Raw genomic sequence first — 17,722 nt, 5'->3', positions numbered from 1 at the left:
CAGGTTAAGTGCCGGAAGACTGGAGGTTGGCTAATGTGGTACCAGTGTTTAAGAAAGGTGGTAAGGACAAGCTAGGGAACTGTAGACCAGTGAGCCTGACATTGGTGGTGGGCACGTTGTTGGAGAGAATCTTGAGGGACAGGATGTGCATGTATTTGGAAATGCAAGGACTGATTAGGGATAGTCAACATGGCTTTGTGCATGGGAAATCATGTCTCACTAACTTGGTTGAGGGTTTTTGAAGAAGTAACAAAGAGGATTGATGAGGGCAGAGTGGTGGACATGATCTATATGGACTTCAGTGAGGCATTCAACAAGGTTCCACATGGGAGATTGGTTAGCAAGGTTAGATCATAGGGAGAACTAGCCATTTGGATACAGAACTGGCTCAAAGGTAGAAGAGAGTGGTGGTGGAGGGTTGTTTTTCAGACTAGAAAGTGGTGGAGTGCCACAAGGATCGGTGCTGGGTACACTACCTTTCAACATTTATATTTATGTTTGCATCCAAATCATTTGAGGTATACTTAGTAAGTTTGCAGATGACACCAAAATTGGAGGTGAAGTGGACAGTGAAGAAGGTTACCTCGGATTACAATGAGATCTTGATCAGATGGGCCAATGGGCTGAGAAGTGGTAGATGGAGCTTAATTTGGATAAAGGTGAGGTGCTGCATTTTGGGAAAGCAAATCTTAGCAGGACTTATACACTTAATGGTACGGTCCTGGGGAGTGTTGCTGAACAAAGAGACCTTGGAGCGCAGGTTCATAGCTCCTCGAAAATGGAGTCGCAGGTAGATAGGATAGTGAAGAAGGGGTTTGGTATGCTTTCCTTTACTGGTCAGAGTACTGAATATAGGGGCTGGGAGGTCATATTGTGGTCATACTAAACCAGTATTTTGCATCAGTGATTACTGTGCAGAAGAATATGAAAGATAGAGCACATGGCTAAATAAATAGTGACATCTTCAAAAATGTCCAATTTATAGAGGAGAGAGAGAGAAGAAAGGGAGAAAGAAAAAGAGAGAGAGAAAAAAAGAGAGAAATTGGGAGAGAATTTTAACTTCATAAGTTGCGACTCAGTCAGCAAAGTCAACAGGATGGAGATGAAGAGAGAAGGAAGTAATATATACAAATATGTTAAAACACTGCCACATTTTGATGAGAAAGATGTCAAAGCCTTCTTTATTTCATTTGAAAAATTGGGTAGGCAGAAGGAGTGTCCAGAGGACTTATAATTCAGGTTAAACTTGTAGGCAGAGCTAGTGAAGTATTTGCAAGGCTGTCAGATGAGGGGTCAAGAGATTATGAAGAGGTCAATGAAACTATTTAGAGTGCTTATCAATTGGTACCAGAAGCACATAAACAGCAGTTCAGAAACGTAAAGAAGGAATCAGGTCAGACTTATGTTGAATTCGAAAGAATTAAACATAGTAATTTTGATAGATGGGTGTGGGCCTTAAAAATAGATAAGACCTAAGAGGCTTTAAGAAAGATTAATCTGCTAAAGGAGTTTAAAAACTCACTTCCAGACATGATAAGAATTTGTGTGGATGAACAGAAAGTTCAAGAAGTGAAATGAGTAGCAGAGATGGCAGATGAATATACATTAGTGCATTAGGCAAAGTTTTGCTTCTGGCAAGACTTTCATCCTCTAAGGGATAGAAATTAGGAGAGGGGGAGATCCTACACTACGAAACAAAGAGTAGAGAACACTGGTAATTGTTGACCACAGGTTAAAAAAGAAACCCAAGAGGGTGGAAAGGAGATGAAAGGCCTCAGGTGTTTCCACTGTGGTAAAGTGGGACACATAAAGTCACAGTGCTGGTCATTAAAGAAAGGCACTGTGGGAAAAGATGTGGTAAAAGAAGCTAAGCCAGTGGTATTAGTGAAAGTTGGAAAGGAACTCCTAAAAGTCGAGGAGCTGCAGGAGAGTGCACAGTCTAGGCAGGGGCTGGGTATGGAGTTAGTGCCTGATCTCTATAAAGAATTCACCTCTGTGGGTAAAGTTTACTCAGAAAGAACAGGGGGAGAAGGGAAAGAAGTTATAATTTTGAGAGATACAGGATCTAATCAGTCTCTAATAATAAGAGATGCATGTATTTGCACTCTTACTGCCCTGTTACTGGAGAGAATGGTAATTTGTGGGATAGACGGACAGAAACTTAGAAACCTCCTCTACGTAAGATCAGGTTGGAGTGCCAACTCAAGACTGAGGAAGTAACAGTGGGAGTGATTGACAGAGTGTCAGTTCCGGGAATACAATTTGTTCTTGGGATCAATTTAGCAGGTTTCAAGGTGGAAATGACACCTATGGTTTTGGAAAAGCCCAAGGAAGACTAGGGAACTGAGGAGTTAAAAGGAAAATACCCTGAAATTTACCCCGGCTGTGTAGTAACAAGATCCCATTACCATAAGTCATAGCACGAAGCAAAAACTAAAGAGAAAGATGAAGGAGTTGAGGTTCAGTTAGCGGACACCCTATTTGATGAAATGGTGTAGGAAAAACCTGAACAGACAGAGGGTCAGGCAGAAATGTCTAGCCCTGAAAGGCTAATGAACTTACAACAGAAATATCAGACAATAAAAGATATATATGTTGATGCATACTTAGAAAAGGAAACCGAGAATATTCTTGAGGGTTATTATTTTAAAGACAGAATCCTAAGACAAAAATGGAGACCATGGCAGGTTAGTGCAGAGCAGAAATGGACAGAAGTGCACCAGATTGTGTTGCCGGTAGCATATAGACAGGAAACAATACTGGCAAATTAACTACTAATAGGATGTCACCTAGGTGTACGGAAGACTCAGGTTAAGGTACAAAAACATTTCTATTGGCCTGAAAAGTACAAGGATGTGGTTAACTTTTGCTGTACATGTCAAATGGTAGGTAAGACACAGGCAGTAATAAAACCAGCACTTCTGTTGCCAATTCTCACATTCAAAGAGCCTTTCACGCAGGTTATGATTGATGGGGTAGATACCCTCTCGAAAACTAAAAGTGGGAACCAGTACTTGCTAACTATAATGGATATGTCTACCAGATTTCCAGAGGCAATTCTATTATGAAGCATTACGGCAAAAAGGGTGGTAGAGGAGTTAGTAACTTTCTTTGTGTGGTATGGGCTACCCAGAGAGATTCAGTCAGACCAAGGGTCTAATTTTACTGCTCAGCTGTTTAAGGAAGTCATGGATAGCTTAGGTATACAGCACTTTGAATCAAATGTGTATCATCCTGAAATCCAGGGAGCTCTGGAAAGGTGGCATCAGACCCTGAAGATAATGTTGACAGCATACTGTCAGGATTACCCAAAGGTATCCCATTTGTATTATTTGTCATTAGAGATGCCCTAAACAAATCTACTCAGTTTACTCCCTTCGAGTTAATATTCGGAAATGAAGTGAGAGGCCCTTTGAAATTAATTAAAGAAAAATTGACAGAACCAAAGTTTGAGATCTCACAATTGAATTATGTATTGGAGGTGAAGGAGAGATTAAATCAGGTAGGTGAGTTAGCTAAACAGCACCTGAAAAGGACACAGCATTGAATGAAGCAGGTGGCAGATAAAAACTCTGAAATTCAGACATTTTACTGTGGGGATGACATATTAGTATGGTCACCAGTGGTAAGAGATCCCTTCAAAGCCAGGTATAGTAATCCCTATCAAACTGATAAAAAGTTGAGTCAGGTAAACGATCTGGTAAAGATGGTGGATAGGAAAAAAACTGTATCACGTATGTCATATGAATATGGTAAAATGTTATTATAATAGAGAAGAAACTGGAGAAACAGGTGTCAGTCACTGCCCTGTAGAGTGAGGAATCAAAGCCAGATGTTGTGGAGTTTCATGTGCCTCAAAATATGTTAAACAATGAGGAAGTCCTTAAAGAGTGGGATGGGTTAGGAAACTATCTGTCTCAGGAGCAAAGAACGCAGTTGAAAGGTTTGCTGCAACAATATGAGGACATATGCAGGAATAAGACGGGGAGGACAATCTGCATGAGGCAGGAGTAGGGAATACAACACCCCTACAGGCTTAATCCTTTCAAAGCCACACAGGTCCAGACAGAAGTGGATGTGATGCTCAACGAAGATATCATTGAACTGAGTCAGAGCGAGTGGAGCTCGCCGATCGTCTTTGTTCCAAAACCTGAGGAGACTTAATGATTTTGTGTGGACTGTTGGAAGGTCAACGCCATAACAAAATCGGACTCATACCCCATACCAAGATTGGAGTACTGTATAGAGAAAGTTGGACAAGCCAGTTACATCACAAAGTTTGACTTACTGCGTGGTTATTGGCAGGTACCTTTATCAGAGAAAGTGAAAGAAATTTCTGCGTTTGTAACCCCAAATGAGCTATATCAATTCAAAGTGATCCCCTTTGGAATGAAGAATGCACCAACCACATTCTAAAAAGTCATGAACAGAGTTGTGGCTGGGTTAACAAACTCTGCAGGAGAAAGTGAGGGCTACAGATGCTGGGGATCAGAGCTTAAAAATGTGTTGCTGGAAAAGCGCAGCAGGTCAGGCAGCATCAAAGGAGAAGGAGAATCGATGTTTCGGGCATAAGCCCTTCTTCAGGAAACTTATGCCCGAAACGTCGATTCTCCTTCTCCTTTGATGCTGCCTGACCTGCTGCACTTTTCCAGCAACACATTTTTAACAAACTATGCAGTCTATCTGGATGATGTAATGATCTTTAGTGACTCCTGGAAAGATTACATGGTACAGCTGGCAGAGCTCTTTGAATGACTAAGAGAAGCAAAACTGGTAATTAACTTAAAGAAAACAGAGTTCGCAAAGGCAGAGGTGACATTAGATTAGATTACTTACAGTGTGGAAACTTGCCCTTCGGCCCTTCAAGTCCACACCGACCCGCCGAAGCGCAACCCACCCATTCCCCTACATTTACCCCTTTACCTAACACTACGGGCAATTTAGCATGGCCAATTCACCTGACCTGCACATCTTTGGACTGTGGGAGGAAACCGGAGCACCCGGAGGAAACCCACACAGACACGGGGAGAATGTGCAAACTCCACACAGTCAGTCGCCTGAGTCGGGAATTGAACCCAGGTCTCTGGCGCTGTGAGGCAGCAGTGCTATCCACTGTGCCACCGTGCCGCCCACAATTCTTGGGACATAACATCGGTCATGGAAAGTTGACTCCAAGGAATGCAAAGACGAAGGCCATTAAGGAATTTCTACGACCAACCTCAAAGAAAGAGATGCTTCGATTTTTGGGACCAAGCAGATTCTACAGATATTTGTTCCAAACTTTAGCAATGTAGTGGCACTGTTAACAAATTTGCTGAAGAAGAACACAAAATTTCACTGGATAGACCATGCCAAAAGGCATTTGACAATTTAAAAGCAGTATTTGCCACTGCACAAGTGTTAGCTACACCAAACCTTCTGAAACCCTTCAAAGTTGCAATCGATGCTAGCGACATAAGGTTTGGAGCTGTACTGCTACAGGAAGATGATGATGGAATTGAACTGCCAGTTGGTTACTTTTCAAAGAAACTCAAAACCCACCAGATAAAATACTCTACAATTAAAACTGAATTATTGGGTTTGGTACTGGCCTTACAACATTTTAATGTTTATGTGATGAACAACGTGTTGGAGATCGTTGTGTACATGGATCATAAACCTCTTGCATTCCTGGAATGATTTAAAAACAAGAATATAAGACTATTTCATTGAAAAGTGCTCTAAGTTGCCCTACCATGAACTTAGATTAACGTCCAATATATTTCATTGTAATGGCATTAAGAATTAGAAAAAAAATTAAGCCATTTTTCATTATGATGGCTCATTTTTTCTGAAGGGCAAGTATTATGAAGTTGAAGGTGCGTACTGTATCTTTAAGATAGAGTGAATGCTGAAAGTTGGCAAGCAGCTGTCATGTGACTGACTAGCAGTCACGCAGTATGCTGGAAAATTGAAAGGTTTGGCTGTAACCTAGATACCTCAACTGTTTACAGAGCAGTTCAAATTTAACCAGCTTAAAATTGTGCCCCAAGATACTAAAACACAACTGAATTTGAATTTTACTCTTTTGACAATATCAAACCAATGAGACAATCTGATGTTTGGGATATTAAAAAAAGGCATTTTGGACAGTTAGCAAGAAAGAACACCAACTACCAATGAAAGACTGTTATTCATCACAGTCCCTGTCAAAGGTACCTTTTCTCATATGAAACCTTTTTTATATGGCAAGGACAGAATGACATCACAGGTTCTAAAAAGAGACAGTGCAAGATAACAGACGATGACACATCCCTCCCAGATTGTCTCAACATCTTCTATGCTCGCTTTGAGCAGAATTTCAGCAGAGAGGCAACATTTATTCTGACAAGTCCTGACGAACCTATCACAAGAGGTCAGATCAGTTTTCCTTCGTGTGAATCCAAGGAAAGTGATGGGACCAGACTGAGTACCAGGCCGTGCACTCAGAGTATATGCAGATCAACTGGCAGAGGTTTTCTCAGACATCTTCAACCTCTCCCTGCAGCAGGCCACTATCCCTGCCTGTTTCAAGAGGGCCAACTTCATCCTTGTGCCTAAGAAGGCTCATGTAGCATGTTTCAATGACTACCGCCCAGTGGCCCTAACCTCAGTTGTCATTAAGTGCTGTGAAAGGCTGGTCATGGCATTAATCAATTCTGGCCTCCCCACTACTCTGGACCCACTCCAATTTGCCTATCAGGCCACCAGATCCACGTCAGATGCCATATCACTTGCCCTTCACTCCTCACCAAGAACAGCTATGTAAGAATCCTACTCATTGACTACAGTTCAGCCTTCAGTTCAGCCTTCAACACTATTATCCTCACGAGACGGATTATTAAATCTTGGACTAAACGCCACTTTTTGCAACTGGATCCTCAGTTTTCTGACCCACAGGCCACAATCAGTGAAGACTGGGGACAATATTTCATCCTCACTAACACTCAACGCTGGAGCCTCCCAGGGGTGCATACTCAGCCCCCTACTGTACTCACTGTCTTACCAGACTAGACTAATGCCATTTACAAGTTCGTTAATGATGCCACCACCGTCGGTCGAATCTCAGATGGTGACGAAACAGACTACAGACGGGAGGTGTCAGTTCATATGCAGAAGGTAGGGTAAGGGAGGGGTAAGAAGTAAACGCTAGGTGGGGGTAGAGGCCAAAGAAAAAGAGCAGTTGGACAGACAAAGGAGTGGATAATGATCTGGCTAGGAGGGTGAATAGCTATTAATAGGGACTGTTAGTGGCTAACAATGGGTTGTGTATAATAACAGACTATGTGATAACAAGCCCTGGTGTGTGGGGGGTTTGGGTAGGGACATGGGAGAGCTCAAGCCCTAAATTTATTGAACTTGACATCGAGTTAGAAGACTGCAGGAACTCAAAGTAGAAAATGAGGTGTTGTTCTTCCAGCTTGCACTGAGCTTCGCTGGGGCACTGCAAGCAAGCCAAGATGTTGGCCAGGGTACAGAGTGGTGTGTTGAAGTAGTTTGTTCTGATGATGCCAACTGCGACAAAGGAGCTTCTGAAATATCCACATTCTTCTTGAACTGAGGATTCCCCAGCACTGTTATTGACATGGTTCTCAGCTGGGTCTAACCCATTTCCTACCGTTCAACCCTCAACCCCTCTTTTCCCTCTTGCAACAATGATAGGGTTCCCCTTTTCTTTACCTACAATCCCACCAGCATTCACATCCAGAGGATCATTAGCCATCATTTCCACTATCTCCAGAGGGATGCCACCATCAGACACATATTCCCCTCTCCAGCCTTGTCACTCTTCTTTCACTCCCAACATTCCCCCACAAGTTCACGGCACCTTCTGCTGAAATCGTAGAAGGTATAACACCTGTCCATTTACTTCCTCCCTCTTCACCTTCCAGGTGAATCAGTGCTTTATCTGCACTTCACACAACCTTGTCTACTGCATTTGCTGCTCACAATATGGTCTCCTCTACACTGGGGAAACAAAGTGCATTCTGGATGACCGCTTCGCAGAACACTTGCATTCTGTTTGTAAAAAAGTTCCTGAACTTCCCGTTGCCTGCCACTTCAACACATCACCTGTTCACTGGAAAACATCTGTCTCTGGCTTGCTGTAGTGCTCCAGCGAAACTCAGTGCAAGCTGGAAGAGCAGCACCTCATTTTCTGCCTGGAGCCTTTGCCATCTTTTGGAGTCTATATTGAGTTCAATAACTTTATGGCTTGAGCTCTCCTATGCCCTTACCCCACTTGGAGAAAGTGAGGACTGCAGATGCTTGAGATCAGAGTTGAAAATTGTGGCAATGGAAAAGCACAGCAGGTAAAGCAGCATCTGAGGACCAGGAGAGTTAATGCTTCAGGGATGTGAGGAATATGTCCTTACCCCAACCTCCCACACAAGCCCTTTTATTGGGCTTGTTGTAATGAGGGTTGACTCCTTAGCTCATGACATTGTACATTTTCAAGCATTTTCTGTTTACATTTTGAAACTACTTATTTGTCCAGAAAACAACTTAAGACAATAGAATTTGTGTTCAACATGAGACAGATGCCATTTTAATTATAAACTGTGAAGTATTAATCAGATCTTAATGGAAAGTAAAATGGAATGTTATTTCTCAGCAGGGAATAGTCAACTGGTTATTTCTGTTCGGGATGGGGGTGGTTGACCAGCAGCTCTACGCTCAGAGGTAGTTTAATTTCTGTTCTGTTCTGACAGATTCAATGAAGTTCACATGGGAATGTAAGGGTTGCAGTGTTTAGATAAATTTGGTGTATGTGTGTATTAGTCACTTGTCTAGTTTGGGCCACGAGTAAAGTGTTGTGATATTGTTACATTTGTACATAGGAAACTGCAAATTGGAAGTAACAATGATGTGGAGATGCTGGTGTTGGACTGGGGTGGACAAAGATAAAAATTACTCGACACCAGGTTATAGTCCAACAGGTTTATTTGGAAGTATAAGCTTTTGGAGTGCTGTTCCTTCGTTAGGTCGCTAGTTGAGTAGGAGTATAAATTGAAAGATTACTTGAAAGTGCCAGTGGCTACTCCACTAGCTATCTGACGAAGGAGTAGCGCTCCAAAAGCTTGTACTTCCAAATAAACTTGTTGGACTATAACCTGGCGTCATGAAAGTAATAAGTGGGATCTGACCTACTGAATCACTGTTACTGGCCAATCTTTACTTCTAATATGCCTTCTTGTGAAAGTTGTTTTGTATGTGAAACAGTCTGATAAAGAGTTGATTCTTTGTGGAGTGTGGAAGTTAAAAGAACTTAAAAAGAATTGTGCCAAATTCTGGGAAGTAATCTGTGCTGTTCTGGCAATATTCCATCATCAGACATATACATATTAAACTCACTCACATTTTAGAGTGAGTATGATCCCATTCAAGGGGTACGTCTTAATACTGAGCAAATATCTTGACAAGTCCCAAAAAAACTCAGAAACATGAATTTAAATTCTACCAAAGCAGTTTCAGATTTTTAATTTCTTCAAAAGTCTGAACATACAAGTTTTTTTTAATCAGTATGAATTAACATGAAACTATCATAAAAAGCCACATGGTTAACTTAGGTTGTTTTTTTCTCCAACCCTCTGAGGTGGCCTAGCAATCAACTGTATGAAGCTGCTCGGATGGAAGCTTGACATCATCCAGATGCTTCATTAGCATCTGATTCACTAGCTGATATATTGACTCTCTCCACTGGCATATTTAGCTGTGTTGGGTCTTGCTCTGCAATAATTGTCAAAGGCTTTCTCAGAAGCACCCCCACACCCATTATCTTTAATATTCAGAAAGAAGGACCAGTAAGTTTTTGAGAACACTGGTATCTTCAAGTAATCTTTCAATTTATATACATCCTGATTTGGACAAAGATTACAAAGTCTGTTCTGACCCTGAATTAGAAAATTTAATCAATTTCCACTCTTCCCTCACTATCATATAGTCCATCTCTGGCTTGTCCTTCCCAGTTCTCAAACTCTTTATTAGCATTGTGTGGGAAGATTAATGACCAAAATTAACTTTAACCCAAATGTGTTCCACAGCTACCTCGATTACATTTCCTCCTATCCCTCCACGAACTCCACTTCATTCTGCCAGTTTCTTAGCTTCTATTGCATCTGTTTTTATGGTGCCAATTTCCAATGCAGTGTTTCTGGTATGTCTTCCTCTCTTTCTCCCAAACTGGGATTTCCCTCCTGAGACAGTAATAGAATTCTTGACCTTGAGCATTTCAATTTCTGTACTTCTGCTATTACCCCTTCATCCTCCTTCCAGAATCACAATAGGACTTACACATCCTCAACTTACATCCACCAACATCCACATCTTACATCCATATTTAATGGATCATTCCTTCAACAACATCACGGTTCCTTCTTCAATCACCGCCCATTCCCTTTCTCATGATGCTTTCTCATAAAAGTGCAGGGAGGCAACTCCAATCCTTTTACCCTCTTTCTCCATACCGCCCAGGGCCCCAAACATTTCATAAACATTCAATTTAGTAAACTGCATTCAATGCTCACAATGAGTGACTGACTTCATTTAGTTCACAAATATGACACAAGCTTCCAGTCACCTGTCATTTTAATTCTCCAACCCACTCCCATTTTGACCTTTTTGTTCGCAGCTCCTACCTACACTGTTCGTATGAAACAGCATGTAAGATTTCAACTTTTGTTCAGATACCTCGCAGTGTTCTGAACTTAACACTAGGTTGAACAATTACAGAATCATTGCTATAATTTTTCCAGATGTCAGTGTTTGGTAATGATTCTGTAACTCACATTTCTATTTACTTTGGACTTGCACTTTTGTTTCTTAAGTTGTATTACTATCCTCTTTTGCCTTGCACCATCATCTTTTTTATGATTTAATCTATCCTGCCTTCCACCCTATTACATCTCTTCCCTTTTGTTGTTCCCGAACACATTTTCCTGCTTCTGTACTTGTTTACATCCTGTAAATTTTTTGTTTCCAGTTCTAATGAAATGCCATTGATCCTGATATAGCAACTTTGTTTCTCTCTCCACAGATGTCTCCTGACCTGCTCAGTATTGCTTTCTTGAAGGCAGAAAATGTTAGGAATGTCCCTTTTTCATCCTTCCTCACTTACTTTATCAGCCAAATCCCAGATTCTTATAGTGCCATCATCACTTGCTGAAATCAGGTGGTCTTTAGAGGGATGTGTAGCAAGGCCCCAAATTTCTCCTTCCATGTGTGCATCAATTAAACAATTTGATGCTGCATTCTTTTCTCCAACTTCAATTATCTGACCATCTTTAGTTCCAACAAGTATTTTTCCCTGTAATCAACAATAATGTGTATTAGATAGAAAGCAATGTTAAGATGCAAAGTAAAAAGTTACAAAACCCCTGGAGATCTGAAAAAGAAAACAAATCAAATATTATTGCATGTGGTGAAGTTTTGGTTTTTATTAAAAGTGAGTTTTCTTTTTGAACTTAGTTAAGCAATAAATAAGTGGAAGATGCATTACATTTTAAGGTGTCCTTAACTCCAGTCTAAGCAGCGCTGCTCTGTTTAGAGCAAAGGTAAATTGTGTGCAGAAATTAGATTATTACTGAGAATTTTGAAACATCAATACGATAGCCCCTTTTGTGCAGCCTATACGGTTAAGGAGTCATATACAGCATGGAAACAGATCCTTAAATGCAACTAGTTCATGCTGAACATAATCCCAAACTAAACTAATTCCATCTGCCTGCTCCTGGCCCATATCCCTCCAAACCTTTCCCATTAATGTACTTATCTAAATGTTGTAACTGTGCCCACTTCCGTCACTTTCTCGAAGTTCATTCCACAAACAAACCACCCTCTGTAAAAAATCTGCTGTCATGTCTTTTTTAAATCTTTCTCCTCTCGTCTTAAAAATATGCCCCCTAGTCTTGAAATCCCCACCCTAGGGAAAACCCACTTACAATTAACTATCCATTCTCCTCATGATTTTATAAATCTCTATAAGGTCACCTCTCAATGTCCTACGCTTCAGTGAAAAAAGTTTCAGCCTATCCAGATTTTTGTTTATAATTCAAACTTTTCACACCTGACAATGTCCTGGAAGATCTTTTCTAAATCCTCTCTAGCTTCATAATATCCTTCCTATAACTGAGTGACCCGAACTGGACACAATACTCCAGAAGATGCCTCACCAATGTTCTGTACAACCTCAGCATGACTTCCTAACTCCTATATTCAAACGATTGAACAATGAAGTCAAGCATGCTAAATGCTTTTTTAACCACCTTATCTATGTTATGCAAACTTCAAAGAATTATGTATCTGAACCCCTGGATTTCTTTGTTCTACACTACCCAAGGCCCTACTATTAGTTGTATAAGTCCTACCCCTGTTTGTTGTACCAAAATGTAATACCTCACATTTATCCAGATTGAACTCCATCTGCCATTTTCAGCCCATGACCCATTTGATTACGATCTCTTTGTAATCTTATAAAACCTTCTTTACTGTCTACTATGGCACCAATTTTGGTGTCTGCAAAAGTTTTAATCATGCCTTCTATATTCTCATCCAACTTATTGACAAACAAAGAGGACTCAGAACTGATCCCTGTGGAACACCACTGGTGACAGACCTTCAGTCCGAAAAGCAACTCACTAAATTGTCTCTTGTCGTTAAGCCAATTATGTATCCAATTGGCAAGCTCACTCTGAATCCCATGTGACCTAACTTTATTAATTAGTCTACCAAGTGGAATCTTGTTAAAAGCTTTACTTAATTCCAAGTAAACAACATCTACTGTTCTGCCCTCATCAATCTTCTTGATAACTTGTTCAAACAACTTGCCACATTATTTACTGCATTTTGTAACTGACTGACAAACTACAACCTGAATTTTAAAAATATGAAATAATTTTTTTTCAAATTACAATTTAGGATTCTAAAATTGATTACCAAACATACTGTAGTATCAATCTTGAGATTTTTGCATTTTGGAGGTATTGAGACTTATGGTCAGAATGGGTGGTTGGTGTATGGCTGCTTTAGAATAGACCTTGAAAGAAGAGCCTGCCATGCAGAGATCTGCAGGAATCAGTACAAAGGACAGCAGCAGAGAGGGGGAATAACAGAGAAGTCAAAGTTGTAGGAGACAGTACCTATGTCAGAGGTATATGGACAGATGTTCAGCTTCCTGTATCTCAAAACAACTTCAAATTATGTATCACATTTAACATAATAAAGCATCTTGCAATGCAATATATAGCAAAATACGATACCAAGTCACATAAGGGAAATTCGGTCAGATGATTAAATATACAACCAAAGATATATGCTTTAAGGAGTGTCATAAAAGAGGAAAGCAAGGTGAAGAAGTGCAGGGAAGGAGTACCAGAGTTTAGGAAATTGTCAATTGAATCAATGGCTGCCAGCAGTGAAGAGATTGAAATCAGGATGCTCAAGAGCTCTGAATTTATATGTAGATATTTCGGAGGGTTGTGGGCTGGAGATTACAGCGATGGGGAGGAGGAAACCAGAGAGGAATTTGATTAAAAAGGATTCCAAAATCAAGCTGTTACTTGATCAGAAATAAAAAAAGATCAGTAAGCAGAGGAGTGATAGATGAATGGATTTGGCACAATTTAGGGCAAGGCAGCATAGTTGTTGATTAGTTTTACAAAAGACTTTATTAGAAATGTGGAGTCTCGAAGTAACAAAAATTTGAATGAAAGTTGCAGGAGCAGATAAGGTATGGCATGAAGGTATGGGTGGAAGTTAACCTCTGGATTAAAAATGGCACCAAGGCTGCAAAAAGTCAAATAAAAACAAATACTGAAGATACTAGAAATCTGAAATAAAAACCTGAAATTGCTGCAGAAACTCAACAGGTCTTGTCACATCAGGGGAGATAGAAACAGAATTAACATTCTAAATTCAGTATGACGCTACTAAAAAAGAAGACACAGCATTAATTCTAAATACCATTGGGACATAAACTATGTAGTATGAAGTGAGTTGCAAAATATATTTGGAGGAACTTCACTAGTCTTCTTCTTCAGAAGCCATAAGCTGAAGCAAGCCTGGTTAAATTAGTTTTTAAAAAACATAAAATAATTTAGTATGAGAGAAACGCATTCATTTGGGAGGAATCCTTTTTAAAATTAACGTTCTTACAACTAACTGAGGGAGCAGATGAATAAAGAAGGGGAAACAGTTTATCCTTCCTCCCCACAGCCTCAGGTATTTGGATTTACAGTCTGGAGAACCTCATCTAAGTTCTGGTTGTAATAACGTGCTTCAAATACCTGGAAAAATCTTGAAAAGTCATTTATATTTGCCATGAGGGTCTCCATTATGGTCTAGAAGACATTCTGCTTCCATTGTGCAGTGGCTGGGCCTGGAGTTGCATAAAGAATCTAAGCACAATTTGTTTAACGGCTAATCCAACGAAGAGGAGGACAATTCCCAGTCTAACACATCATCAGCTGAAAGGGTGAATTCTCATTCAGCAAGCAATGACAAATATAGAAAAGTGGTGATACTTTCCATGTGATTATAAGAAACAATAGAAACAACTAAATCAATAAACCCAAGTTAAAAGGTAGTCTAACATGACTGTGAAACCATTGCTGATGTAAAAATCCATCTGGTTCACGAATGCCCTTCAAGGAAGGAAATGCGCCTTCCTTACCCAGTGTGGTTTACATGCAACTCTGACCCACAGCAGTATGATTGGATTTTAACTATCCTTTGAAATGACTGAACAAACCATTCACTTCAAATACAAATAGAGATGGGTATAAATGCTGGCTCACAAATCATACCCCATGAAACAATAAAGAAAACAAAAATTTGACAGTATAACCATTTTTCACCCAGCCATATGTACTGGGCATTTGCATGAGTACTTAGCATGTCAGGATTCTCATAGCTGGAAGGTTCAGTTAAACACTACCACTAGACTAATGTAGCAGTCACATCTAATTTGACACCTACTCAGACCTCACTGACATGAAAGGAGTCCTATAACCAACCATCACCCACTGTACATGCCCCATTTATCTCTGGCTGCATTTACAGTCATAGAGTCATAGAGATGTACAGCATGGAAACAGACCCTTTGGTCCAACCCGTCCACGAGAACCAGATATCCCAACCCAATCTAGTCCCACCTGCCAGCACCTGGCCCATATCTTTCAAAACCCTTCCTATTCATATACTCACCCAAATGCCCCTTAAATGTTGCAATTGTACCAGCCTCCACCACTTCCTATGGCAGTTCATTCCATACCCATACCACCCTCTGTGTGAAATGGTTGCCCCTCAGGTCTCTTTTATATCTTTCACCCCTCACCCTAAACCTATGCCCTCTAGTTCAGGACCCCCCCGACCCCAGGGAAAAGACTTTGCCTATATACCCTATCCATGCCCCTCATAACTTTGTAAACCTCTATAAGGTCACCCCTTCGTCTCCAACGCTCCAGCCTGTTCAGCCTCTCCCTGTAGCTCAAATCCTCCAACCCTGGCAACATCCTTGTAAATCTTTTCTGAACCCTTTCAAGTTCCACAAAAACTTTCCCACAGGAAGGAGACCAGAACTGCACGCAATATTCCAACAGTGGCCTAACCAATGTCCTGTACAGCCACAACATGACCTCCCAACTCCTGTACTCAATACTCTGATGAATAAAAGAAAGCATACCAAATGACTTCTTCACTATCCAATCTACCTGTGACTCTACTTTCAAGGAGCTCTTAACTTGCACCCCAAGGTCTCTTTGTTCAGCAACACTCCCCTAGGACCTTGCCATTTAGTGTATACGTCCTGCTAAGATTTGTTTTCCCAAAATGCAGCACCTCGCATTTATCTGAATTAAACTCCATCTGTCACTTCTCAGCCCATTAGCCCATCTGATCAAGATCCTGTTGTAATCTGAGGTAATCCTCTTCGCTGTCCACTACACCTCCAATTTTGGTGTCAACTGCAAACGTACTAACTGTACCTCTTATGCTCGCACCCAAATCATTTATGTAAATGACAAATTTACTCTGAACATCATCAATAAGTGGCATAAAGAGTGTACTTTGTCATGACCAAATGTATGAATATAATTGATGGGGTAGGGGATTGCTGTACAGGCTCTGGGAAACCTCCCACCCCACTCCAGGGCAAGTGATGGTGACTGAAGAGATCTCATTGCCTACTCCCGGACTCCTTCACATCCTGGATTCCTGCCAGCTCGTTGCTCTTCGCACGAGCCTTTATTCGGTTCTAGCTGGCATCTCAGCCTCCACCTCAGGTATCCCACCCCTTGCAAGATGGCGCATGCTGTGCACAGAACACAATGATGTCACTGGGGCATATGCAGTAGCTTCCTGCATTCTGACGTGTTAAGGCTAGATAAGATCACTGGCTGTGTCAACATCATTACATTTCATATAATAACTGCATTATTACCCAAAGGGAAATGAAAACCTGGAAATTAATATACTGGTCTTACAGGACTGATGTACATAAGATGAGTCTGACCCGTATGTGTCATTCACAAGTTTTACTAGTTTTTCCTTCTGGCTCGCCATGAGTTCATATCTTCCCATTCGTCAACAGCAACAGAAAAGTAAGTTCCGACTTGGCAGCCAATAGCTATACACCAAAGTGGCAAAGTACTAATTTTATATCACTATTAAACAAAGAAAATGAAACAACATAATATTTTCGCATACAGAGTCATAGAGATGTACAGCACGGAAACAGACCCTTCGGTCCAACCCGTCCATGCCAACCAGATATACAAACCCAATCTAGTCCCACCTGCCAGCACCCGGCCCATATCTCTTCAAACCTTCCTATTCATATACCCATCCAAATGCCTTTTAAATGTTGCTATTGTACTAGCCTTCACTACTCTGGCAGGTCATTCCATACACGTATCACCCTCTGCATGAAAAAGTTGCCCCTCAGGTCTCTTTTAAATTTTTCCCCTCTCACCCTAAACCTATGCTCTCTAGTTCTGGACTCCCCCACCCCAGGGAAAAGACTTTGTTTATTTACCCTATCCATTCCCCATATTCACTCAGGAACAGGACATTGTTGCTGATGTGAATACTGAGTCACAATTAATTAGAATGTACGGCTTTGAGGTATGTAGGGAAGAGGTGTTGGAAATTCTGGAAAGGGTGAAAATAGATAAGTCCCCTGGGCCTGATGGCATTTATCCTAGGATTCTCTGGGAAGCAAGGGAGGAGATTGCAGAGCCATTGACCTTGATTTTTATGTCCTCGTTGTCTACAGGAATAGTGCCAGAAGACTGGAGGATAGCAAATGTGGTTCCCTTGTTCAAGAAGGGGAGTAGGGATAACCCTAGTAACTATAGGCCGGTGAGTCTCACTTCTGTTGTGGGCAAAGTCTTAGAGAGAATTGTAAGGGATAGGATTTATGAACATCGGGATAGGAATAATGTGATCAAGGATAGTCAGCATGGTTTTGTGAAGGGCTGATCGTGCCTCACAAACCTTATTGAATTCTTTGAGAAGGTGACTAAGGAGGTCCACTAGGGTGGACGAAGGTAAAGCAGTAGATGTGGTGTATATGGATTTCAGTAAGGCGTTTGATAAGGTTCCCCATGGTAGGCTACTGCAAAAAATACGGAGGTATGGCATTGAGGGAGAGTTGGAGGTTTGGATTAGGAATTGGCTGGCTGGAAGAAGACAGAGGGTAGTAATTGAT

The 17,722-nt window shown here is 41.0% G+C and overlaps 1 protein-coding gene across 2 annotated transcripts in view; it reads right to left on the bottom strand.

Moving 5' to 3' along the window:
- The window catches only part of eml6 (EMAP like 6), a 524,201-nt gene that overhangs the window by 59,332 nt on the left and 447,147 nt on the right, over positions 1-17,722 (bottom strand). For both annotated transcript variants that reach the window (XM_087991388.1, XM_043695965.2), the window contains one exon: positions 11,135-11,323. In XM_087991388.1, the coding sequence (XP_087847514.1) occupies positions 11,135-11,323 (189 nt within the window). The remainder of the gene's footprint in view (positions 1-11,134; positions 11,324-17,722) is intronic.

Source organism: Chiloscyllium plagiosum, unplaced genomic scaffold (genome assembly GCF_037043375.1).
Source record: "Chiloscyllium plagiosum isolate Xiang-an unplaced genomic scaffold, Cpla_swu_hap1 HiC_scaffold_10, whole genome shotgun sequence".
Classification (NCBI taxonomy): domain Eukaryota; kingdom Metazoa; phylum Chordata; class Chondrichthyes; order Orectolobiformes; family Hemiscylliidae; genus Chiloscyllium; species Chiloscyllium plagiosum.
This window is presented reverse-complemented; position numbering and strand designations above follow the sequence as displayed.